This window comes from Ceratotherium simum, chromosome 28, assembly GCF_057802395.1.
Source record: "Ceratotherium simum simum isolate JZ-2026a chromosome 28, ASM5780239v1, whole genome shotgun sequence".
Lineage (NCBI taxonomy): Eukaryota > Metazoa > Chordata > Mammalia > Perissodactyla > Rhinocerotidae > Ceratotherium > Ceratotherium simum.
The window spans coordinates 32,505,135-32,526,824 of NC_141927.1; the positions used below are offsets into that span (position 1 = coordinate 32,505,135).

At 39.1% G+C, this 21,690-nt stretch overlaps 1 protein-coding gene across 5 annotated transcripts in view; it reads left to right on the forward strand.

Annotated features, from left to right (window-relative positions):
• The window catches only part of UNC5D (unc-5 netrin receptor D), a 517,112-nt gene that overhangs the window by 319,929 nt on the left and 175,493 nt on the right, over positions 1 to 21,690 (forward strand). For all 5 annotated transcript variants that reach the window (XM_087418499.1, XM_087418500.1, XM_087418501.1 and 2 more), the window contains exon 4: positions 17,934 to 18,037. In XM_087418499.1, coding sequence (XP_087274625.1) covers positions 17,934 to 18,037 — 104 coding nt within the window. The remainder of the gene's footprint in view (positions 1 to 17,933; positions 18,038 to 21,690) is intronic.

A 21,690-nucleotide genomic window follows, 5' to 3' on the forward strand; every position in this document is an offset into this window, starting at 1 on the left:
ATTTAACCATAGGAAAACATTGGACAAACCTAAATTGAGGAATATTTTACATAATCGGTCATTTTTAACTTCACGTGTGTCTCAAATTACCAGCCTCATGTGGAACACTGCTGGGGTGTTCTGGGAGTATAAGAAGCCACAAAATAGACATGGTATGTTTTTCTGCAGCATAGATTATATTCCCCTTTAAGTCTAAAATATGAATATAGTATGAAGTAGAATGCAAAATTGTCTTGATTGTGAAGATGCAACTTGAAACTTCAAAACCATTTTATTATGCATGCCATATCTTTTTAGGCTCCACCCATAAATGCCTTGGAGATATGAATTTATTCTCCTCTGCCAGTAGGAGCACTTCAGTAGAAAGTGTGAGAAACACTGAACTATAAGAGATTAAGATTCTATGAACAGAGTAGAATGATTTATACAGAATTAATATAAATTGTGCCACTTTTGCTTAACGTGCACAATTGAGTACATGCATCAGCCTTAAAGATGGGAACTACTAGGTAGAAGTGCATTACTTTACAACATATCCTACTGTGGATGATGAAAAAAAATTTCCCCAAATAATGTTCCTTCATATTATTTATTACCAACCATTACTTTACCAAGAGACAAATTTGCAGAAATATGCCACTACCTTTTTAGGAAATCACAGCTTAATTAGATCTGCCATTCTTGGGGTGAAATAAACCTTAAACCTCCTGGAAAATTGCCATTTCTATAAAAACCTCAGTGAAAGTTTATCAGGGAAGAGGATATAGATTTTACTTCAATTCATCTCTCGTTTTGTGCACTAAAGAAATCTTCTAACAGGTAATGCAAATGGGTGTTAAGCAAAAAAAAATAAAAAACAGAAAAAACTTTGTTAGTCTTTGAGGACTCTTTGAGTCTAGTAGCATTATTCTTAAATTAGTCTAACATCCCTCTACCAGAGTAAGTAACGATAAGGGTGTGCATTTTTAGAAATTTGTTGGGTGGCAAAGGAATGCTAACTAAGGTTCCATAACTAAGTGGAAGTGCTGGCTACCCATGAATAATTAAGTATCTACCATGTTCTTTTCAATGAAGTATATTAGTGGTAAGCACAATGTGTTTTAGGAGCCCACAAGAGGGACAATTTACTGATCCTTGAGGTCTAAGATACACTTCCTGAGCTGTTTCCTAAGAAAGAAGGAGGGTTCGCAATTTAAAAAATGCATGTTCCGGTTAAGGAAAGGGCTTGAGTAAAAGCACAGAAAGATGGAACAGTATGGGAACTGTGTGAACTATGTGGGAAAACAAGGAGATGGGACCAGGGAGAAGTAGATAAGTCAGATTATGGAGGGTGTTTGAATTCTCTGCTAAGAGTTTAGATTCACCCAGGATGTTTTCTGGGGTCATTGAAGTGTCATGAGCAGGGCAGTGATGTGGTCATATTTTTGAAACCCCTCGCCCTTCCATTTGCCACAGTCACAAAGATTTAAGGGGAGAAAGACTCGAGGCAAAGAAGCTTTGCACTAACCTATGAGACTGCCGATGAGGCTTGAACTTTTGCAGCAATGGTATAGGTTACTGAGGAAGGGGCAAATCTGAGGTTCCAGCAAGGTAAAATTACCAAAAGTCTGTGGCTGTGTGGATGCAGAGCTGAGGGGAAGTGAGGTAGGAGTTTAAGGATTCCTCCAGGTTTGAGGCTTTCTAGGTTTCTGGGTTAAGTGACTGAATTGATGGTGATTCCATTAAGTGAGATTACGAATAGAGTAGAAGACACTACTGTGGAGAACAAGATACTGAGTTCAATTTTTGACCACGTTATATGTGAACTACCCATGGAATATTCAATGAACGGTTTGCATCATACAGTTGTATTTATGAGCCTGAAGTCCAGGGTTCAGCATCAGATATATAGAATTGAGAGTCATTAGCAAGTAGGTGGTAGTTAGGATAGTAGGTCTCCATCTGAAAATAGGAAGACCAGGTTTTTATCAGAAACACTTAAGATGTTTTTCCATACTCCACATTCTCCACGCTATACCCTAGCACCAAAACTGCTGGGGAAAAGAGAAAGAGCAGCAGGCCAGGAGTGAAATTATGCAGATGGTTAAGGGATGAACAGAGGAGGGGCTGTGAAGAAGACTGAGGGGGGAAAAAAAAGTCGAAGAGTCACTGGCAGATCCAAGAGGGAGTGCAAATTTTTAGAAAGGAATAAATGGTCAATGGTGTCAATGTGATCACAAGATTAAGATAAAAAGTGACAAGGGTCAGTTCAATGTGATACCATGAAGGCCTCCATTGACCAGAGCAAAGCAGTGTAATGAGAGAGGGTGATATGAGATTATGGTGGATCTAGGAATCAATAGGAGATGAGAAAATGCAGATGGTATGGACAATCCTTTCCAAAAATTTGACTAAAGAGAGAAAAGCTAGAGCAATAGCTGGAGTTAAAACATTTGAGGAATAGATGGTGATTTAACACAAGCGTGAAGACCAGATGAGCTCATATTCTACAAACTTATCTTCAGAAAGAGTGAAGAAGGAAAGGTCAGCAGAGCTGGGCTTGAGTTCTGGGCTCAGCTACCTAGCTTTGCACTATATTATAGTGTTTCCCAAAACCTGCTGCTCTTGAGAATTGCATGAGGAGCTCTTAAAAATGAAGATTACTGGGCCTCCCTCAAGACCTACAGAATCATCATGTCTGGGAGTGGGGCCTGGGCATGCTTTTGTGGCTTTGCTGTTTTTTTCTCCTCCTCACTGTCCACTATTAAGTTTCCTGTGCAGATTCCTCCTTCTCTTCCTACCTCTAAAGACTGCGCAACTCTAGGCCTCTCCTTAATCCACAGACTCTCCCTAGGTGAAATCTTTCACTCCATGGCTTTAGGTACTGTCTATATACTGATGATTCTCAGTATATAGACACCTTGCACCTCATCTCCTGACTTCTTTATTCACTGCCTACCTGCTGTATCCCATTAGATGTCTAGGAGGCATCTCAAAAGTAATATGTCCCTAAGAGAACTCTCTTGGTTTTCACCCCATCAACACTGCTGCAAACCTGTGTTTATTTCCACCTTTCCCAGTTCGGTAATGGCCCACCATGGGCTCATGACAAGCCCTAGGTGTCAACCTGACCCCTTCTGTTTCCTTCAGTCATGTCCCACCCAGCCGCAAGTCCTGCCAACTCTATCCCCACAACATATCCTGAATTTACCGACTTCTCTCCGTCTGCTACAAACTGTTGTGATTTCTCTACTGTGAAAATCTCCTTGCTGCTTCTACTCTTCCCATCTTAAAATCCATTCTCCACTCGGCTGCCAGAATGCTTATTTAAAAAAAATAAAATGCAAAGCATATCATGCTGTTTTCTTGGCTGAACTTCTCCCCCTGGCTTTCCAAACTCCATGATATTGGCCCCATAGGAATTCACCAGCTCCCTCCTCCCTTCCACCACAATGCTCCCCTTCACTGTGCCAGCCACAGTGACTTCTTTTCTTCCTCAAAAACCTACGAATGTCCCTACTTCAGAGCCTTTTCCCATTCTCTTTTCTTGGGAAGCATCCCCCAGACCTCTGAGTGGTTGATTCTTTCTTGCCACCTTGAGTTCCATCTGCACTATTTGTTAGGTCTCTTTATAAGATTTAATGTAAAATATTGATTTTTACATTACCAAAAAGGTGAACAACTTCTGGCTGAAGTGATCTCTTAGATCCCTCCTATCCTGGCAAGATTGACTTAAGGTAAAGCAAAATGCAGTTTACCTTCCTTCCACTCAGTTGCTGTCTGGGGCCAAGCAAGAGGCAGGGATGCTGGATGTTTGGTGACATATTCCAGTATTTACATGCCCAAGACACTGGCCACATCTTGTCCTGATTCACCTTCCTGGCCTCAGGGAGACCTGTGGTGAGAGGAGAATCAAAAAGCTAACAATACAGGTTAAAAAATATATATTTTTTTCCTGCTGCTGGGTTGGGTTTTACTTTTTGACTCTTCTCTCTTTTTTTTTTCCCCATCTCTGCAGTACTAGTACTGAATTGTAATGAGATGGTGAATATTGAAAGCTTAAGGTTATTTTTAGGCCATTTCTTTTTAAACTCTTTGCTAGTTCACATCCCTCTAATTTCCTGTGGATGGCTGGGAGGGCACTGAGGAGAGTCAGGAAGGATTCTTCATGTCTATGTTCTTAAAACCCTGTCCCATCAACCACGGAGTTTGTTTTGCATTCGAGTGCCATCAGGACGCTGGGCTGGAGGGGTGTGGGATTTAAGCAACATCATGGATAGGGAATCTTGAGAGGAGAAGGGTCAGCAGCGTAGCTTTTCTATATACTTCTTGAGAACTGAGCAGCCTTGTCTAGTCAATGGTTCCCAGGACTGCACTTTTTTTTCCTCCATCAAAAACACTTTGAGTCAGTGGCTATTTCTGCGTTCACCTAAGACTCAATATTCCCATTAGCACAGCAAGTAGAACAATAGTACTTTCAAACATATGGAATGTGGGACTTATGGATATTTTGTCTGCATAGCTTTCAGTGGAATATAACATAAAGATACAAAATGTAATTGTTAGCTTTATTTGAATTTGATTTAATGCCTTATAAACAAGGGAGCATGGAATTTCTATATTTTCACTTAATAACTTTTCCTAATGAAGATTGTTGAGATCTGCTATTTAGGTCAAACTTCAGCTGTCCTTTATGTATTGACACAGCCAAATCAATATAATCAATGTTACAAAAAGAGCCTTTTATAGGAGTTGGAGCCAAAGCAAACCTCAGAAATCCTTCCACAGGCACAGTTTCCTTATATGGAGTTCTCACCCATAGTCCCTGCTGAGGGAGGTGGTGTTGAGTGGCTTTTTGGGCATAGGGGGCCATGCTGTGTGCCACATATGCCCCCTATCGTGTCCACTGGACCAAGAATGTACACCAAGGCAGGTTAGCTGCATATGAGTAGACTCAGCATGAGAGACTCACTCAAGAAGGATTAAAATGATTATGTACTTGTGGATTCTTACCCTTCTGAGTATGACTTGATCTTGAAAGAGAATCAGTAGCTGGCAGTGGCAAGAGAAAGAGAAAGACATAGACAAAGAAGCAGGCAGTGGTGGCCCTGAGGTATCAGTAGCCTTGAGTAAATGCAAGCAATGGATAAGCAGAGGCCATTAAGAGTGAGAGGCAATGGCTTAGGAGGGGCAGAAGTGACAGAAGCAACATCTATGCTAAAAGGCCTATGAAATGACCCAGTTAATAGAATTACGCTGGATCCCTTCATCCTCTCTCTTGGTCATATTACAGTCTCTTTAAGACCTGCTTGTTTTGTGATCCTTACGCTTTCTCGCAAGCCTGGTTTGAGGTCTTTCTTGGTTTCCGGTCAGTTCTGTACTCAAAATTAAGATTTCTGTCTTCCTAATTTTCAATAAATCCTTAATTTTTGATGGAATCTGAATGAATCTTTTTGTGTCCTTGTAAACAACAAGGCTAAATACAATGTGATGTATTGAGTGGGGAATAGCTCAATTGCGAGCAGGTTAAATTAGTGCTCAAAGCATTTTGTACCACTGCAGCTGTTTCTGCCCACCATAATGTGTCCCTACTGCTTGATACTGCCTTCACAACACCGCTGTTGCCTGACAAACTGTGCTACTTGTTGTGAAAGGGATAATGACACACAGTGCTAGTTATAAAATGATTTACTGATAACAGCAATTTAACAGCAGAGGAATTACAGAGCACAGGGGATCTAACAAAGCCCCAGAATTATTCTGTGGCCCTGAAAAACAGCCTTGAGGAGCCTCTGTATGACAGGATCCCTGGCACCAGGCAAATGTCTTGCTGTCCCAATAAACCGAGCCTGCCCATTACCTGGCACTAGGGTGAGGTCAGGGGGAACATGGAGTGGGCAGTGCAATTCAGCTGTGGCCAGAGGTGTCCCTCTTTCACTATTGCTGAAAGATTGACTCAGCAGGAGTTAGGGCTACCATGTTGAGAAATCTACACGTGGAATTGTGCTTTAGTGCCTGTTGTCCTTCAAGAGGACATGGCGAAATCAGAATTAGAAGATCCACAGCAAAGACATGAAAGATAGGAGCAGCCTGGCATCAGTATGGATCAGAGCATAAGGAAATGTGCAGAATTCATAGATCTATGCGAGGCAGAGGGTTTAAGCCAGGCTGGCAAGAGAAGCATATATAATGCACCAAATACAAGAAGACTATCACTGAGGAAAAAACTGACCCGACAGGAAGCCTTTTATATGCTTCCTTCGGGAACAGGAGTTAGTAGCTGACTTCTCAGGCCATAACCATCTAGGGCTGGAGGATTGAGGGAGAACCAAATGGGGGGCACCAGGCCTTGACTTTCATTTTGCTGGCATCCATCTGTTCTGCATTTGAACCAGCCCTTTTAGTACAACAAATGATCTGTATTTTGCTAAGTGACAAATTCCTTTATGTATGACAAACATGGTTTGTTGTTCTTTCAGAAGAATATGGGTGGGGAAGATTCAAAGCTGATTTGAATACCAGTGTAGTTGGACACTAATGGGACATTGTACCATCCTCCTGCAATCTTAACAAATGACTATGACTATGACTATTAAAAAAATGACTATGATTTTTCACTGGCTGATTTGGTTTGAATGAGTAAATTATTTTTATTTCATTGCATTAACTGCCAGAACATTGAATGAGCCGATAACTCCCTAGTGTTGCTGAGCTGCAAAGAAGTATTATTCGGAATTGAATTTTTATTGATTTTTCTTGTGCTACAATGACTTTTCTAACATAGTATCATGAAAGAAAAATGAGAACAAGGCCAAATAGGGCATGAGGTGAGGAAAGGGAGGCTGCTGCTTCCCATAGCTGAGACCAAGATGGACTACTTATTGGCAGGTACTGCTGACTCTGGATGATCCTGCTGCTGCTTATATGATTTACAGGTTAGCCAAGTACCTGGCTTCATCACCTTTTCCCTCTCTTCCCTTCTGCTATCTTTGTTTCCAGTCACTTTGGGCCGTGTTGGCATTCTGCTGCGGAACTGAACAGAGCGATGGGGTGAAGGAGGAGCAGAAGTAGACAGAGTAATGCTCCAAATTGGTCTGCTGTTTGTTAGTATCATCACACACACATACACACATGCATGATGAGATTGATGAGAAGATGAGAAGGAACGTGTTACTTTAACATCATTGTAGTACATTTACCTATTCATCTTTTTGCTTTTCCGACTCATCTTGACTATTGGAGACTTAGTTGTATATTAGTTTATAATGAACAGTCAGATAAGTTAAAATGGAAACTCATTCATTCATTCATTTAACAAGTATTTATTAAGTGACTACTGTATACCCTTCTAGGTACTAGAGGCAAGGCAATGAACAAAACAGATGGAAAGTTTTGTCCTCATGTGCACAGATTCCCATGACTAAAATCAAATTAAAGAAGAATATTTTAGATATTCTTCTAAATATTCACTAAAGATTGAAAAATATAGTCCTTGCTGCTTTCCTTAATAGACATCATAGTAGTGAAACTGAGTATAATAAAAAGAAACAAAATGTACTTCTTCTCTGGCTTCTGAGTTGGTTTGGTCTAGTTTAGAGAATCTTGTCAACTCATAGGAAAGAGGGGGTTTTCTGACATTATTTTTTCTGACTGTAAAAGTAATCCATGTCCATCACAGAAATTTTGGGAAATGCAGAAACAGATGAAGAAGATAATTAATATACTCACAATCACCCAGTGGGAAATCTTTGAAATGTTGAGTGATTTCTCTTTAGGGCTTTTCCTATAACATATATAATAATCCCACACCAGTTGCTGTTGTAAAATTTTAAAATCTTTCATCTTGATGTGTATGTATGCAGTTTGGTTCAGTTCCTTTATACAAAGTAATGTGAAAATTATTTTTCTTCTTCCCATAGGCCATGTGAGCATGATTATAAGTGAGATCACAAGGTGGAAATCTATTTATATTCCACCCTCTCAATATATATGAATAGAAGACCAAGTCTAATAAAAGAGTGTCCTTATGTGATGTGATAACTCATGGAAAGAGCTGTAGCTAGGCCAGCACTTTGCAGGGACTTGCAAGAGAGAAACAAGAGAGCATGTATATGCAAAAATAAAAAAGTTTTAAGCCAGTAAAAGCCTGATTGAAACAGTAAGTGAAGTACCGATAGTGTGTATTATGCAGGCCTGTGAGATGTTCTGCCTCTGCTTACCTACAACTTTCTCTGATAAACTTTCCTGGAATCACTAGATTAAGGTAGGTCCCATTGTGATACATTTTTACGGAATTTTCTTCCTTTCTATCTCATCACTCAGCCACATACCTCTTAATTACTTGTTTAATGCTTATCCTCCCTGCTGAAGCATATGCTGTGGGAGGGCTGGAATGGTCTATGTCAAGTTAAGTGATGCACACCCCCTGCTGCCTGACACAGTGTCTAGCCCATGGTCAACAGTGTGAGTGAACGAAGGAGGCTAGTGCATATTTACTGAAAACCTTTTTCTGTAAATTCAAAGAAGGACTACCTACCAAAACAAGTTTTTAATGCAGATGTACCTACTATTATTTGGAAGTAGATGCATTCTGTAAAAATATAATTACTACACCAGGAGGAGGCTGGAACTTACATATTAAAAAATATATAGGGCCGGCCCCGTGGCTTAGCGGTTAAGTGCGCGCGCTCCACTGCTGGCGGCCCGGGTTCGGATCCCGGGCGCGCACCGACGCACCGCTTCTCCGGCCATGCTGAGGCCGCGTCCCACATACAGCAACTAGAAGGATGTGCAGCTATGACATACAACTATCTACTGGGGCTATGGGGAGAAAAAAAATAAATAAAAATCTTTAAAAAAAAGAAAAAAAAAATATATATATATAAAATATAGAGATCATTTCCTACATACCATTTTATCTTATTTAGTAATTTATTTGAATGTTTACTTGCAATTTTAAATATTCTTTGAGCTTTTATAATGTCTGCATAGTATTCCATCATATGAATGCACCAAAAGATATTAACCATTCCTACATTATTAAATATTTAGATTGTTAGCAATTGTTCTGCATTATAAATGATGATTTAAGCAATATCACTATACTACATTTTTCTATGTAGCTATCTAATAATTTCCTTAGAAAATTTTAGGAGTAGAATTGTTGAAGCATATCAATGAACTCTTTTTAATAATAGCTTTATTGAGATATAATCCATAGTACCTTGTGAGTAATTCATCTATTTAAGTTGTACGATTCAGTAGTTTTTAGTATGTTCTCAGAGTGGTGCAACCATCACCAGAGTCAATTTTAGAACACTTTCATCACACCAAAAAATAAAACTGTGTCTAATAGTAATAACAATGTTTTCCCCCCATCCACCTGCAGTCCTAGGTAATCACTAATCTACTTTCTGTCTCTGTGGATTTACCTGTTTTGGACATTTCGTATAAATGAAATCATACAATATGTGGTCCTTTGTGTCTGGCTTCTTTCACTTAGCATTGTTTTCAAGATTCATTGTTTCAAATGTTATAGCATCCAGTTCAGTACTTCATTTCTTCTTATTGAGAAATAATATTCCATTGTATGGATATACATTTGGCCCTCCGTATCCTCAGGTTCTGAATCCACGGATTTAACCCACCGCAGATCGAAAGGCCTACTGATGGTTGCGTCTATACTGAACGTGTACAGACTTTTTTTCTTGTCATTATTTCCTAAACAATATGGTATAACAAGTATTTACGTAGCATTATATTAGGTATTATAAGTAGTCTAGAGGTGATTTAAAGTCTATGGGAGGATGTGTGGGGCCGGCCCCATGGCCTAGTGGTTAAGTTTGGTGTGCTCTGCTTTGGCAGCCTGGGTTTGGTTCCTGGGTGCAGACCTACACCACTCTTCAGCAGCCTTGTTGTGGCAGCGACCCACATACAAATAGAGAAATATCGGCACAGGTATTAGCTCATGGCAAATCTTCCTCACGAATAAAAAAAAAGTATATGGGAGGATGTGCATAGGTTACATACAAATGCTACACCATTTTGTATAAGAGACTAGAGTATCTGCAGGTTTTGATATCCATGGGGGTAAGTCCTGGAACCAATCCCCTATAGATACCGAGGGATGATTGTACCACATATTGTGTATTCATTCTTTGGATAATGAACATATAACTGATTTTTTTTTTTTTTTTTTTTTTTTGGTGAGGGAGATTGACCCTGAGCTAACATTTGTTGCCAACCGTCCTCTTTTTGCTTGAGGAAGATTGTCCCTGAGCTAATATCTGTGCCAGTCGTCCTCTACTTTGTATGGGGGATGCCGCCTCAGCATGGCTTGATGAGCAATATGTAGGTCCATGCCCAAGATCTGAACGCGCAAACCCTGGGCCACTGAAGCACGGCACGCGAACTTAACACTACGCCACCATGCCAGCCACATAACTGAATTTTTAAAGTAGTTGTGATACATATTATAGTTTTCTCTTCACATTTACCCATTTTACTTCTAGCAAAGTTTAAGACCACCTAGTTCTCCATACTTTAACTCTGGAAATTGTTATTTAAAACAAAAGGACAAACAAAACAAAACGTGTTTGGAAGAGTAAAGAGACATATTGATGTTTCTTAAATTGACATTTCTTTAATAATTAGTGATATTGGCCCTTCTAAATACCTTTCTTAGCCATTTGTGTCTCTTTTATAAATTCTGTTTAAATGCTCCTTTGCCATTTTATTTTAGGGTATTTATCCTTCTCACTTTGTTTCAATAGTGTCCTTTATATATTAAGGCTGTTAAGCCTCTGCCTATAATTTTGCTTATAATGTTTTAGATAAAAATAATTTCTAATTTTGACAAAAGCATATCCACCAATCATTTCCTTAAGTGGTCTTCCTTCAATTTTAGGTTTAGAAAGGCCTTCCCCATCCTAAGATCCAATAAGTATTTTATTACAGCTGTAGTTTTGTGTAGAAAATGTTTTTATTGAGAAGAGATTTATTTTGGTGTAAAGTAAGACATAGATGTAACCTGATCTTTTTCTCCAAAAGGGCATCCTAGTGCCTTTCCCCACTTAATTTATACACCATTTTTATCGTATACTAACTGATTCTTTTTATTTGAGTGTCTTTGAGAAATGCTCTAGTTTATAATTAAGTTGTATATCTGATTGATGACAAAACCACCCTTTTTTAATCATCATGGTCTTACAATAGGATTTAGTAATATATGTGACCTTTATTAAGCCATATTATGCACCCAGTTCTCTTAAAAGGAATTTATGAATATTAGCATTTAATCCACACAAAAACTATATGTAATAGGAATTATTATCCTCTTTTTACAGGTCAGGAAACTGAGGCAAAGGGAGATAAAGATACTAATCGAGTAAAGGTGCTAGTAAGTGGCAGACCCAGAGTTCAAACAGATACTCAGGCCCCAGCCCCCACCTTCTTCAGCGGGATGCAATATTGCCTAGTGGAGTTCTGGAACATATAACCTAGCAGTTTAAATGCTTGTCGTTAGATATCATGCATGTTTATGATATATTATGCATTTCTCTTTCCAAAGTTTTTGGATAATTACATGAATATTTTTAGCTATATTATAAAAAATATTTAGATTTAAAAATTTTAAGTCTTTTTTATTGCCCAATGCCAGATTTTTTAAAACCACAATTCCAAAGACTTGATTCATATCTTTGAGCATCTTTCCATTAGTTAGTTTATTTAACACAATGTTTTCAGGAAGGGTATGTGGCTCATTACCATCTCTTGGCTCTATCATGCCTGAGACTATATTGTTAGTTTGCTCATGAATAACTTGTTTGGGAATAGAAAATCAGTACCCATGCTTTTTTCCTAAAACACACACACACACAAAAACATAGATTTGATTAATTATACTCTGGTATACGCTAATATAGGAAGAAGTCCTAGTTATAGCCTATTTTTGTTTCGTTATGAGTTACTTTTTCTTTTTTAATTATTTATTTATCCAGCTTTGTTGAGGTATATTTGACAAATAACTGTGTAACTTTAAGGTATACAATGTGATGATTTGATATATGTTTATATTGTGAGATGATCACAACAATAAGATTAGTTAACATATCTATTACCTCATATAGTTACCGTTTTTTGTAATGAGAACATTTAAAATTTACTCTGTTAGTAACTTTCAAGTATACAATACAGTATTGTTAACTATATTCACCATGCTGTGCATTAGGTCCCCAGAACTTACTCATCTTATAACTGGAAGTTTGTAACCTTTGACCACCATCTTCCATTTTCCTCACTCCCCACACCCTGACAACTACCAATCTGTTTCTATGAGTTTGACTTTTTTAGATTCAACATATAAGTGAGATCCTACAGTATTTGTCTTTGTCTGACTTATTTCACTTAGCACAAAGCCCTAAAGGTCCATCTATGTTGGCACATATGGCAGGATTTACTTATTTTTAAAGCTGAATAATATTCCATTATGTATACATACCACATCTTCTTTGTCCATTCATCCATTGATGGACGCTTAGGTTGTTTCCACGTCTCTGTGAATAATGCCACAATGAACACAGAGGTGTAGCTATCTCTTCAAGATACTGATTTTATTTCCTTTGGATATATATCCAGAAGTGGGATTAGTGGATAATATGGTAGTTCTATTTTTAATTTGTTGAGGAACCTCTATACTGTCTTCCATAGTGGCTGCACAGGTTTACATTCCCACCAAGAGTGCACAAGTTTTCCCTTTCCTCCACATCCTCACCAATGCTCATCTCTTGTCTTTTTGATAATAACCATTTTAACAGGTATGAGGTGGTACCTCATTGTGGTTTTGAATTGATTTCTCTGATGATTAGTGATGTTGAGCATCTTTTCATGTGCCTGTAAGCCATTTGTATTGTCTTCTTGGGAAAATGTCTGTTTAGGTCCTTTGTCCATTTTTTAATCAGATTGTTTTTTTGCTATTGAGTTGTATGAGTTTCTTATATATTTTGCATATAAACCCCTTATAGGATATATGGTTTGCAAGTATTTTTGCCCATTCCACAGGTTGCCTTTTCACTTTGTCAATTGTTTCTTTTGCTGCACAGAAACTTTTTAATTTGATATAGTGTCACTTGTTTAGTTTTATTTTTTTTTCTTGTGCTGTTGGTGTCATATCCAAAAAACTGTTGCCAGGACCAATGTCAAGGAGTTTTTTCCCTATGTTTTCTTCTAGGAGTTTTATGGTTTCAGGTCTTACATTTAAGCCTAATCCATTTCAAGTTAGTTTTTGTGAGTGGTGTAAGACAGGGGTCTGATTTCATTCTTTTGCATGTGCATATATCCAGATTCCCACTTACTGAAGAGACTATCTTTTCCCTATTGAATATTTTTGGCTTCCTTGTCAAATATTAGTTGACCATATATGCAGGGGTTTTTTTTTCTGGTCTCTCGATAGTGTTTTATCGATCTATGTGTCAGTTTTTATGTCAGTACCGCACTGTTTTGGTTACTATAGCTTTGTAATATACTTTGAAATCAGGAAGTGTCATGCCTCCAGCTTTGCTCTTCTTTCTCAAGGTTGCTTTGGTTCTTCAGGGTCGTTTGTGGTTCCATATGAATTTTAGGATTTTTTTTCTATTTCTGTGAAAAATGCCATTGGAATTTTGATAAAGATGGCATTGAACTATAGATGGCTTTGGAGAGTGTGGACATTTTTGCAGTATTAATTCTTCCAATCCATGAATTTTTTAGTTAGTTACATTTACTGCAAACATACTTGGAAAATTATTATTTTTACAGTTTTCTTGATTTTGTCAAAATTCAAAATTTCAACTATGATATATCTAGGATTTTTTTTTTCTTTTTAAGCCTATTTTGCCTTACATCCAATGAGCTCTTTTGCAAACTCAAGTATTTTTTCAGCTCAGAGAAAAATTATTATTATCACTGTTAGATTGATTATCATTTATTTTCTTTGAGCTTGTTGTCTCCTTCTAAAATCTCTATTATATTTAATATTGTGTTTCTCTATCTCAACATTATCTTTTGTTATTTATTTCATCATTTTCTGGAAAATTCATTATTGTTTTATCGTTTTCCTCTTAGCTCTTATTTAACATGTATTTATTAAGGACTTGCCCTGTATCAGATATTCAATAGGCACTGGGAATGTCAGGGTGAACATCTCAGACATAAATCCCACCTTCATAGAACTGATGATCTGGTGAGGAAAACAGACATGGAGCAAGCAGTTATAAGAGCCCTAGTAGAGGAAATTTCTTAAACTAGGTTTTGTTGGTTACTGAGCTATTGTCTCCCATCTCTAAAACCACTGGTCTATAATTTGTGAAGATGGTTCCAGAGCTTCCTCGCCAGATCCTGGCTCCCTGGAAAGTTCCACAAATAGGGGGTGCCAGAGGAGACTGGATGGTGGAAAAGGGAGAAAGGCTACTTCTTCCTGTTCATTTTCTGTCCCTGTTGGCATCTCCCCAGCAGAGTTTCTTCATCTTGGAAGTGGCAATTGGTTCTTGTTTCCAGCTTTTGTTTTCAAATACTTTCAGAACCAGCTTCATTATGCCCCTAGAGATGCCAGCACCAAGCTGGTAGGCAGTCCTGCTTCAGAGGTCTGAGTCTTGACTCTTGAGTCCCTCTTCCAGGTTCCTGAGATGCCAGCACCAATGCCCAGTGCCCTCTCCTTGGACATTTGAGCCCTTTCTAAGCTGCAAAGTTCTACAACCCACCTTTTCCCTTTGTCACCCCATCCCTAGGGTGAGACCTGCTTCTAGAAGTTTCCCTTTTGCCTTTTTCATCCTCCAATTCTTTACGTTAATACTTTCTGTTAAAACAACTGGTATACTGTTTCCTTGCCTGGATCCTGAGGGATATACCTGTCTTCTGTTTCACTAGTTCAATTTTCTACAATATTCAGTATGCTGTTTACCATCTCCATGATATATATATTTCTAATTCAGCAGTTACGTTTTCTTTTTCTCCTGCATAGTGGCAGTTTTCTTGATCTCAGATGTTATCCCATTTATAACTCCCTACTCTAGATTCTCAGTTGCTATTTCCTTTTGACTGTAAAGAACTTAAATTAAAAGTTATCTAAAAATGTCTCTTGTTTCTCGTCTTAGAAGAAGCCATTTAATTTCAGTTCTGTGGTTTGTCTTCTTCATTTGTAGTATAATTCTTTTTATATGGCTGGGGATGTTTTCCCTACTATTAGAAGTTGCATAGGCTCCTATCTGTATCTTTCAAGCCTTGGAACTAACATAGGTGATAAAAGTATTTAGTTTGCCAATTCAGAAACTAATTAGGTTGAGTGACCTATGGTGAGAATCATGGGTAGAGCTGGAAGCGTTTACCTCTGTGTCTAAGAGTTTATTTCCATAATTTTTAGTATACTCACTAGCTAGCTGGAATTTCTCTGGTATGTTTCCCTCCTTGGGAGTCGGAAATGACAGTGTCCCTACCACCCACATTAGACATACACCAAGACTCAGTGATGCGTGGGTTTCTCACTTGGTGTGATACATGGTGCATAGTCCTGCCCATTATGAGTTGGATCTGGATATGACACCCCAGTTGTCCTCTGACCCCCTACTCCACTGCCTTTACTCTTTGTATCTCCATGTTGAGGAGTGTTAATATGCTTCTTGTTGGAACTCTGCCAGTGATTTCAAATGTCAATTGGGAAGAGCAAGAGGTTGGGTGAGTCATTTCTTCAATCTGATCCTAGCTGTATGAGATATCTCCTAGAAATTTCTCCAAGTTTCTTGTTTATAGAGAGTACCCTTTCTTACATCCCAGTGTCAATGCGGGGTTTTCCTTTTTCATATACATATTTAATTATCTATTTCATTGAGCAGCTGGGAATGGGGAGGAAAAATGGCTTCACTCTAGTTGTCTTTTCATCTGCCAATGTAGCTAATGTAGTGGAGTGTGGAGGGAACTGTAAACTATGCATTTTATTGCCTTTTCCATTTCTATGGAGCAGAGAAATGAAATAGAAGTAGAAGATAGATAGAAGTCCCCACCATTAGTTTTCTGTGCTTCATCTGGGTGAATACAGATTATTTGGTGTTGTCAAAACTGCAATCATCATTTAGCAGCACCAAGTGAGACTTCCTTTAGAAAACAAAGCAATCAAGAAAAAGAAAAAAATAGCAAACAAACCAAACAAAATTAGCCACAAAAACACAACCCTTTCCATTAGCCAACTGATGTCTCCTGTTAGTCACTCACAATCTATGGTAGACTAATTTCGATACAGTCTTGATGAATAAATGAATCATATGGAAAAGGGAATTTTAACTCAAAGATCCCTTGTAGGAGAACAAAGGAGAATTTGTGATCAAATTGTGCAGGAAACGTGAGCTTTTTCACTCTGGGGTTTACTCAAAGTTCCTTCACTCATAGTTTTGTCATCAGTTATGTGACCTTCATCACACTTGGAGTCAGAAATTCTGAATCAGAAGGGGTGTGGCAATTTACAATCTCAAATGGAAGGAAGCAAACTTTACAATTTGGGGGACAGCAGAGAAGTGAGAAGATGGATCCCGCCACCTGCCTGCAATGCAAGTCCTTTTAAGATCTTTTGTCTCATATGTACTCATGAAGATCTCTGAATATATAGCACTACTGACAAAAGACAGCAGTTGCCTCTGGGAGGGAAAACATTAAGAGTAAAATTCAGAAGAAAGTGAATATGTGGATTGCTGTGCTTGTTATTCATCGAGTGTTTTTGACTTGCTAAAAGCAAGTTTAATGTATTTATACAATTTGTAAAGATGTAACTGATTCTGGAGCTCCGCTTTTTACAGGGAACATATTTCATGTTATTGTAAGCACTAAAGAAAATTAAATCAATAAATCCACAGCCTGTAATTTGAGATACTCAATTGAAAGAAAAATACATTGTCAGGGAGGGAGTGGGAAATCATTTACATTGAGGAAGACTTGTAAAACAGTCTTTGCTCTGCCATCCCAGGCTTTCACGTGACAGCAAGAATTAGGCTTGTGCTTTAAAATTATCAAAGTGTTGTTATGACATCTCAAAAGAAGCAAAGGCCAACTCCCACTTTTGTTAATGAAGCATATGCTCAAGTGGAAAGCCATGCAAATGAGGCTGTTTCTCTCTGAACTATCCATGTGTGCTTTTCTGTGAGAAAGCTTTGCTGGTTAGCAGTCAGAGACTGGATGTCAGGACGCTTGGTGGATTTTTCCCCATCACTGGCATTGATGCTCTCTGTGACCACTGGCAAGCCAATTAACCTCTCCAAGTGTCACCCTTCCATGTGTAAAAGGTTAATAGTGCAGCTTGTTTGCAAAGTGCCTCGAGCCTTCCATGAAGGGCACTATGCAGATACCCAGCATTGCTGTTTGACTGGAGGGCGTTGTATTTTTTAATTATATGTTTGGCTGGATAGGTTATAGATTTTGTTGTGGTTGAATGTTGCCCCGTCTCCCTGGTCACAAATAAAAGACTAATAGGTAATCTCACTCTATTACCATCTTCTAGAGCCCCCTAGAGGGTTAAGGAATGGCAGAGGTTACAGATTAATAATGCATTCTTTAGTTAATAAAAAAAAGTCACGTGCATCTCAACTGCATAATAGCTGTGAATCGCAATTTATTAGGCCAAGTGTTTCATCAGATGCTAAGCAGATAATGCTGGCAAAGACTCATGAAATGATGAGGTTTTTTTTTTTCCTGCTCCCTCAGTAAATCTTTTATCTTTCACATCACTATAGAGCATTAGGAACACTTTTGTTAAAGTTTATTTCAAAAGCACATTTGAATATTTGGGAAAATGATTCTCTTCATAACTCCTGAAATAAGTGACTTTTTTGTGTGTATCTACGTTGTGACATTAAGCTCACTATTTTATTGTATTTGGAGCAAATGGGAATAATACTGGCCCTAGAGCAAAGTGTCATATATCTCACACTTCTTTGCAGATTTACGGAAAAACTTTGAACAAGATCCACAGGGAAGGGAGGTTCCCATTGAAGGCATGATCGTGCTGCATTGCCGCCCGCCGGAGGGAGTCCCTGCTGCCGAGGTAAGACAGACTCTTGGACCAGGCCTGTTCCCAGGAGGGAGGGTAGAGTCTTATGTGGTCATAAGTCAAGTGAAAGAGCCTGTGTCTGGCATTCTTGCTGTCTGGATCCAATTGCTAAAGATCGTGAAGAAATTATGACGGAAGTAAGTTGGAAGAGGAAATTCTCTCCTGTCTACTTTCTTACTGACCCAAAGCTCTTGCCTAGGCAACTGGGGTAGGATTTGGTCTGTTGTTCTTGCTTTCGGTGACATCAGATCATGCAAGTGGCATCCTCCATGCCCTCGGTCATTCCCCTTGGGCACTTGGATATGCACATTGGCTGAGCTCTAACAGGCAAACTTACATGAAAAAGTGCACAGAGAAGGAGGCAAGCCCCTGGTGCTGAGTTCACTGGTGTTTGTACTTATTCTTCATTTGCTTATGGAACAAAGATTCATGGGGCATTTATTATGTTGTAGGCACTGTGCTGGCATGGGGGATATAAAAAATGATGAAGCCACAGGTCTCTGATGTGTTATCCTTCCTTCACAGTGACACGTCTGGAATCTAGTCACTGTGGGTTTTGCTCCTTGCATGTTTTCTGGAACTTCTACTACACTGTAACACACTCTGGTAATGGGGAAGTCTTCCTCCATCTTTCAGTCTATTAAAAGATGTTCAGATAGACTAGTAATACAGTTATTAAGGTAGTACTGGGGGAAAAAAAACTAAGATGTACAGAAATGTTTAGTAGAATGATAAGTTTATAAATGTAGGTCTGGATAGAGCAGTGGATAGTCCAGTGGTGGCTCTTCTCTGGGAAGCTGTGTCCTAAGAGCTATGGTTCATTCACTGAGAAGTAGAGATGTAAAAAAAACAACAGAAGACTTTGCCTCACATTGTAGCTAAAATTGCTGTGGGATTTTGTAATTGGAAGGACAAAGGAGTAGAGAAAATAGAGGGGAACGAAAACACACACACACACTTGCATATTTAGACGGAAAGCCTGCTGGATGGACACTATCGAAAGCTCAAATGGTTCACAGAAATGAAGTAAACGGACTTGAAAATGAAAGTGAACATTCCATGCGTGATATGAAATGATTAGAAAGGAAAATGCTTATTTTTAGATTTTTATTTAATGTGAAACAGAAAGATATTTGACCTCCTTTGCTGCCTTCTTAGTCCTTGCACAGCGTGCCCTAGTTTCCCGAGAGGAGTGACAGGAGGCAGGGCATTAAGTACACAGGTGAACATGTCAATCTCGGTTAGGATACCCAACGCACTCCTGGGAGTATCAGTAGTTCGCTACAGTCGCTACCCATCGCTCAAAGTCCCAATTTACAAATGTTTCATGCGTAAAAATATCTCGCCGAGGTCATACTGGCTATGTGCACAGCCGGGCTCCCTTCCAAGCCTGTGCTGGGTCCCTGCCGTCAACAGCACAGCGTATGAGAGGAGGGAAGTGGGAAGGAAGGTCATGTTGTTATTAGCTGTCTGCCCGTGGGAACCTAGATGTCTAGTAATCAATTTTTACAGCTGGAAGAGAGCTTAGATATTTACCTGGCACAGCCTTTGCATTTTAGAGGCAACAAAACCGATGCTCAGATCAATGACCTGACCAAAGGTCTCACAGCCATGTAAAGGATAATTCTCTTCAAAATCTTCCAAAAGTTGCCCAGAGCGCTCAAGGTAAAAATCTATGTTCTTTTGGTTCCTTATGTGGCGCAACATAATCTGACCAGCTGTTACCTCTGACCTCATCTTCTGCTACTCTGCATCTGACCCCCTATAGCCACACCGGCCTCTCCACTCTTCCTCTGGTGCACCAGCCATGCTTCTACCTTAGGGCCTTTGCACATGATGGCCCTTCCGCTAGAATACTCAGCTTGTACGTTGCTTCATCCCTTTCTTCAGGGCTGCTCGGTGAGGCCTGCTCTGGACACTCTGTTGAAAATGTCACTTCCCCACCCCATACGTATACTTTCAAGCCCCTTTCTTTGCTTTGTATTTTTTCCTTGGCTCTTATCACAAACTTACTATATTTATTTTGTTTATTTTCTATCAGAAGGGAATTTTTGTTTATTTTTTTCATCATTGTATCCCCAGAACATAAAACAGTGCTTCTCACATCCAGATGCTCAATAAATACTGGTTGAATATGAATGAAAACCAATTTCCTACCTGTATTGATGAATGTTAGACGTTAAACCAGGCAAAACTGTGAAGTCCATTAGACTTCTGTTTTGTTTTTTTTTTTTGGTTTTCTCCATTCTGGGTACTAGCAAATGAGTACCATCTGCTCTTGAAGACATAAATTTAAACAAGGAGAGAACAAAGAAGAGAAGAATAAAGGATATGCAGTCTGGTGAGATAATAGCCAAAGGGGAGAATATAACTTGGTGTGTAAATGCATCCATGAGTGTACACACATGCATGCATACACACACCCATACCTACATCCCCCATACACACACACAAACACACTCACTTACACACTGAAGCATTTTCCTAGAGATTGCAGGGGATTTTTGAATTATAAGGACTCCTAGGCCCTTCAGGGTTGTGGTTTGTGGAGGGGATTCCTGTGGGAAAATAAGCTAACCTCTAGGAAGTAAGCAACATTCCTATCTGTTCAACTACTTGTGAAAGGCTGAACTTGAGTTGAAGTTTGGAAGCAGCACTTTGCACATCCCTCCATATTTCTGGCCCCAATACCCTATTCTTGAAGGCAAATGAGTTCCGCCTATTGGCTCAATCCATTTTCCATCTTCATTTGCTTCTCAAGGTACTTTTCAGCTGTAACCACAAGAGCAGAACAGGATGTGAAAAACTTTCAGTAGCAGCACAAACCAATGTCAGTGAAAAAATATTTGGGAGAGCTGTTGAACAGGGGAGGAGGGAACGTAATACAGACATACCAGAAAGAAAGTATATTTTCTTTTCTGGTACCACCCTTCCTGCCAAATTTCCAAACTGTAGGTATTCACTTTCTGTATTAGTTTCCTAGGGCTGCTGTGACAAAGTACTTCAAACTAGGTAGCTTAAAACAACAAAAAAGATCTTCTCTCACAGTTCTGGAGGCTAGAATTCTGAAATCAGGGTGTAGGCAGAATTTGTTCTCCCTGGGGTCTCTGGAAGAGAATCTGTCCCATGCTTCTCTCTCAGCCTCTGGTGGTTTCTGGCAGTCTTTGGTGTCCCTTGGCTTGTAGACACATCAAGCCAGTCTCTGCCTCTGTCTTTACATGGTATTCTCCTTCCTGTGTCTCTGTGTGTCTGAATTCACTCTTCTTATAAGGATATGAGTCATTGGGTTAGGGCTGACCCTAATCCACTATGGCCTTGTGCTGATATTCTTGGTCACAGTACATCTGCAAAGACCCTACTTCCAAATAAGATCACATGCACAGGTTCCACGTGGACATGAAATTTGTCGGGGAGCCACTATTCAACTCAGTACACTTCCCATTCTTCCTTTGACATTGTATCACTTTTATTTTAATCAGGTGTATGTTATTAGAAATAAATTTCAGAGCCAGGCTGGCTAAAATTAAATAAAGGGCTATTCCACAGAGCAGCTGGGGCTGTAGGATGGTTGAAAAAAGAAATTCTGGGCTGAGAATGCGAAAAAGCTTTGTTTTCTACATTTTGTATTGTAGATTGATGTGGAGAGT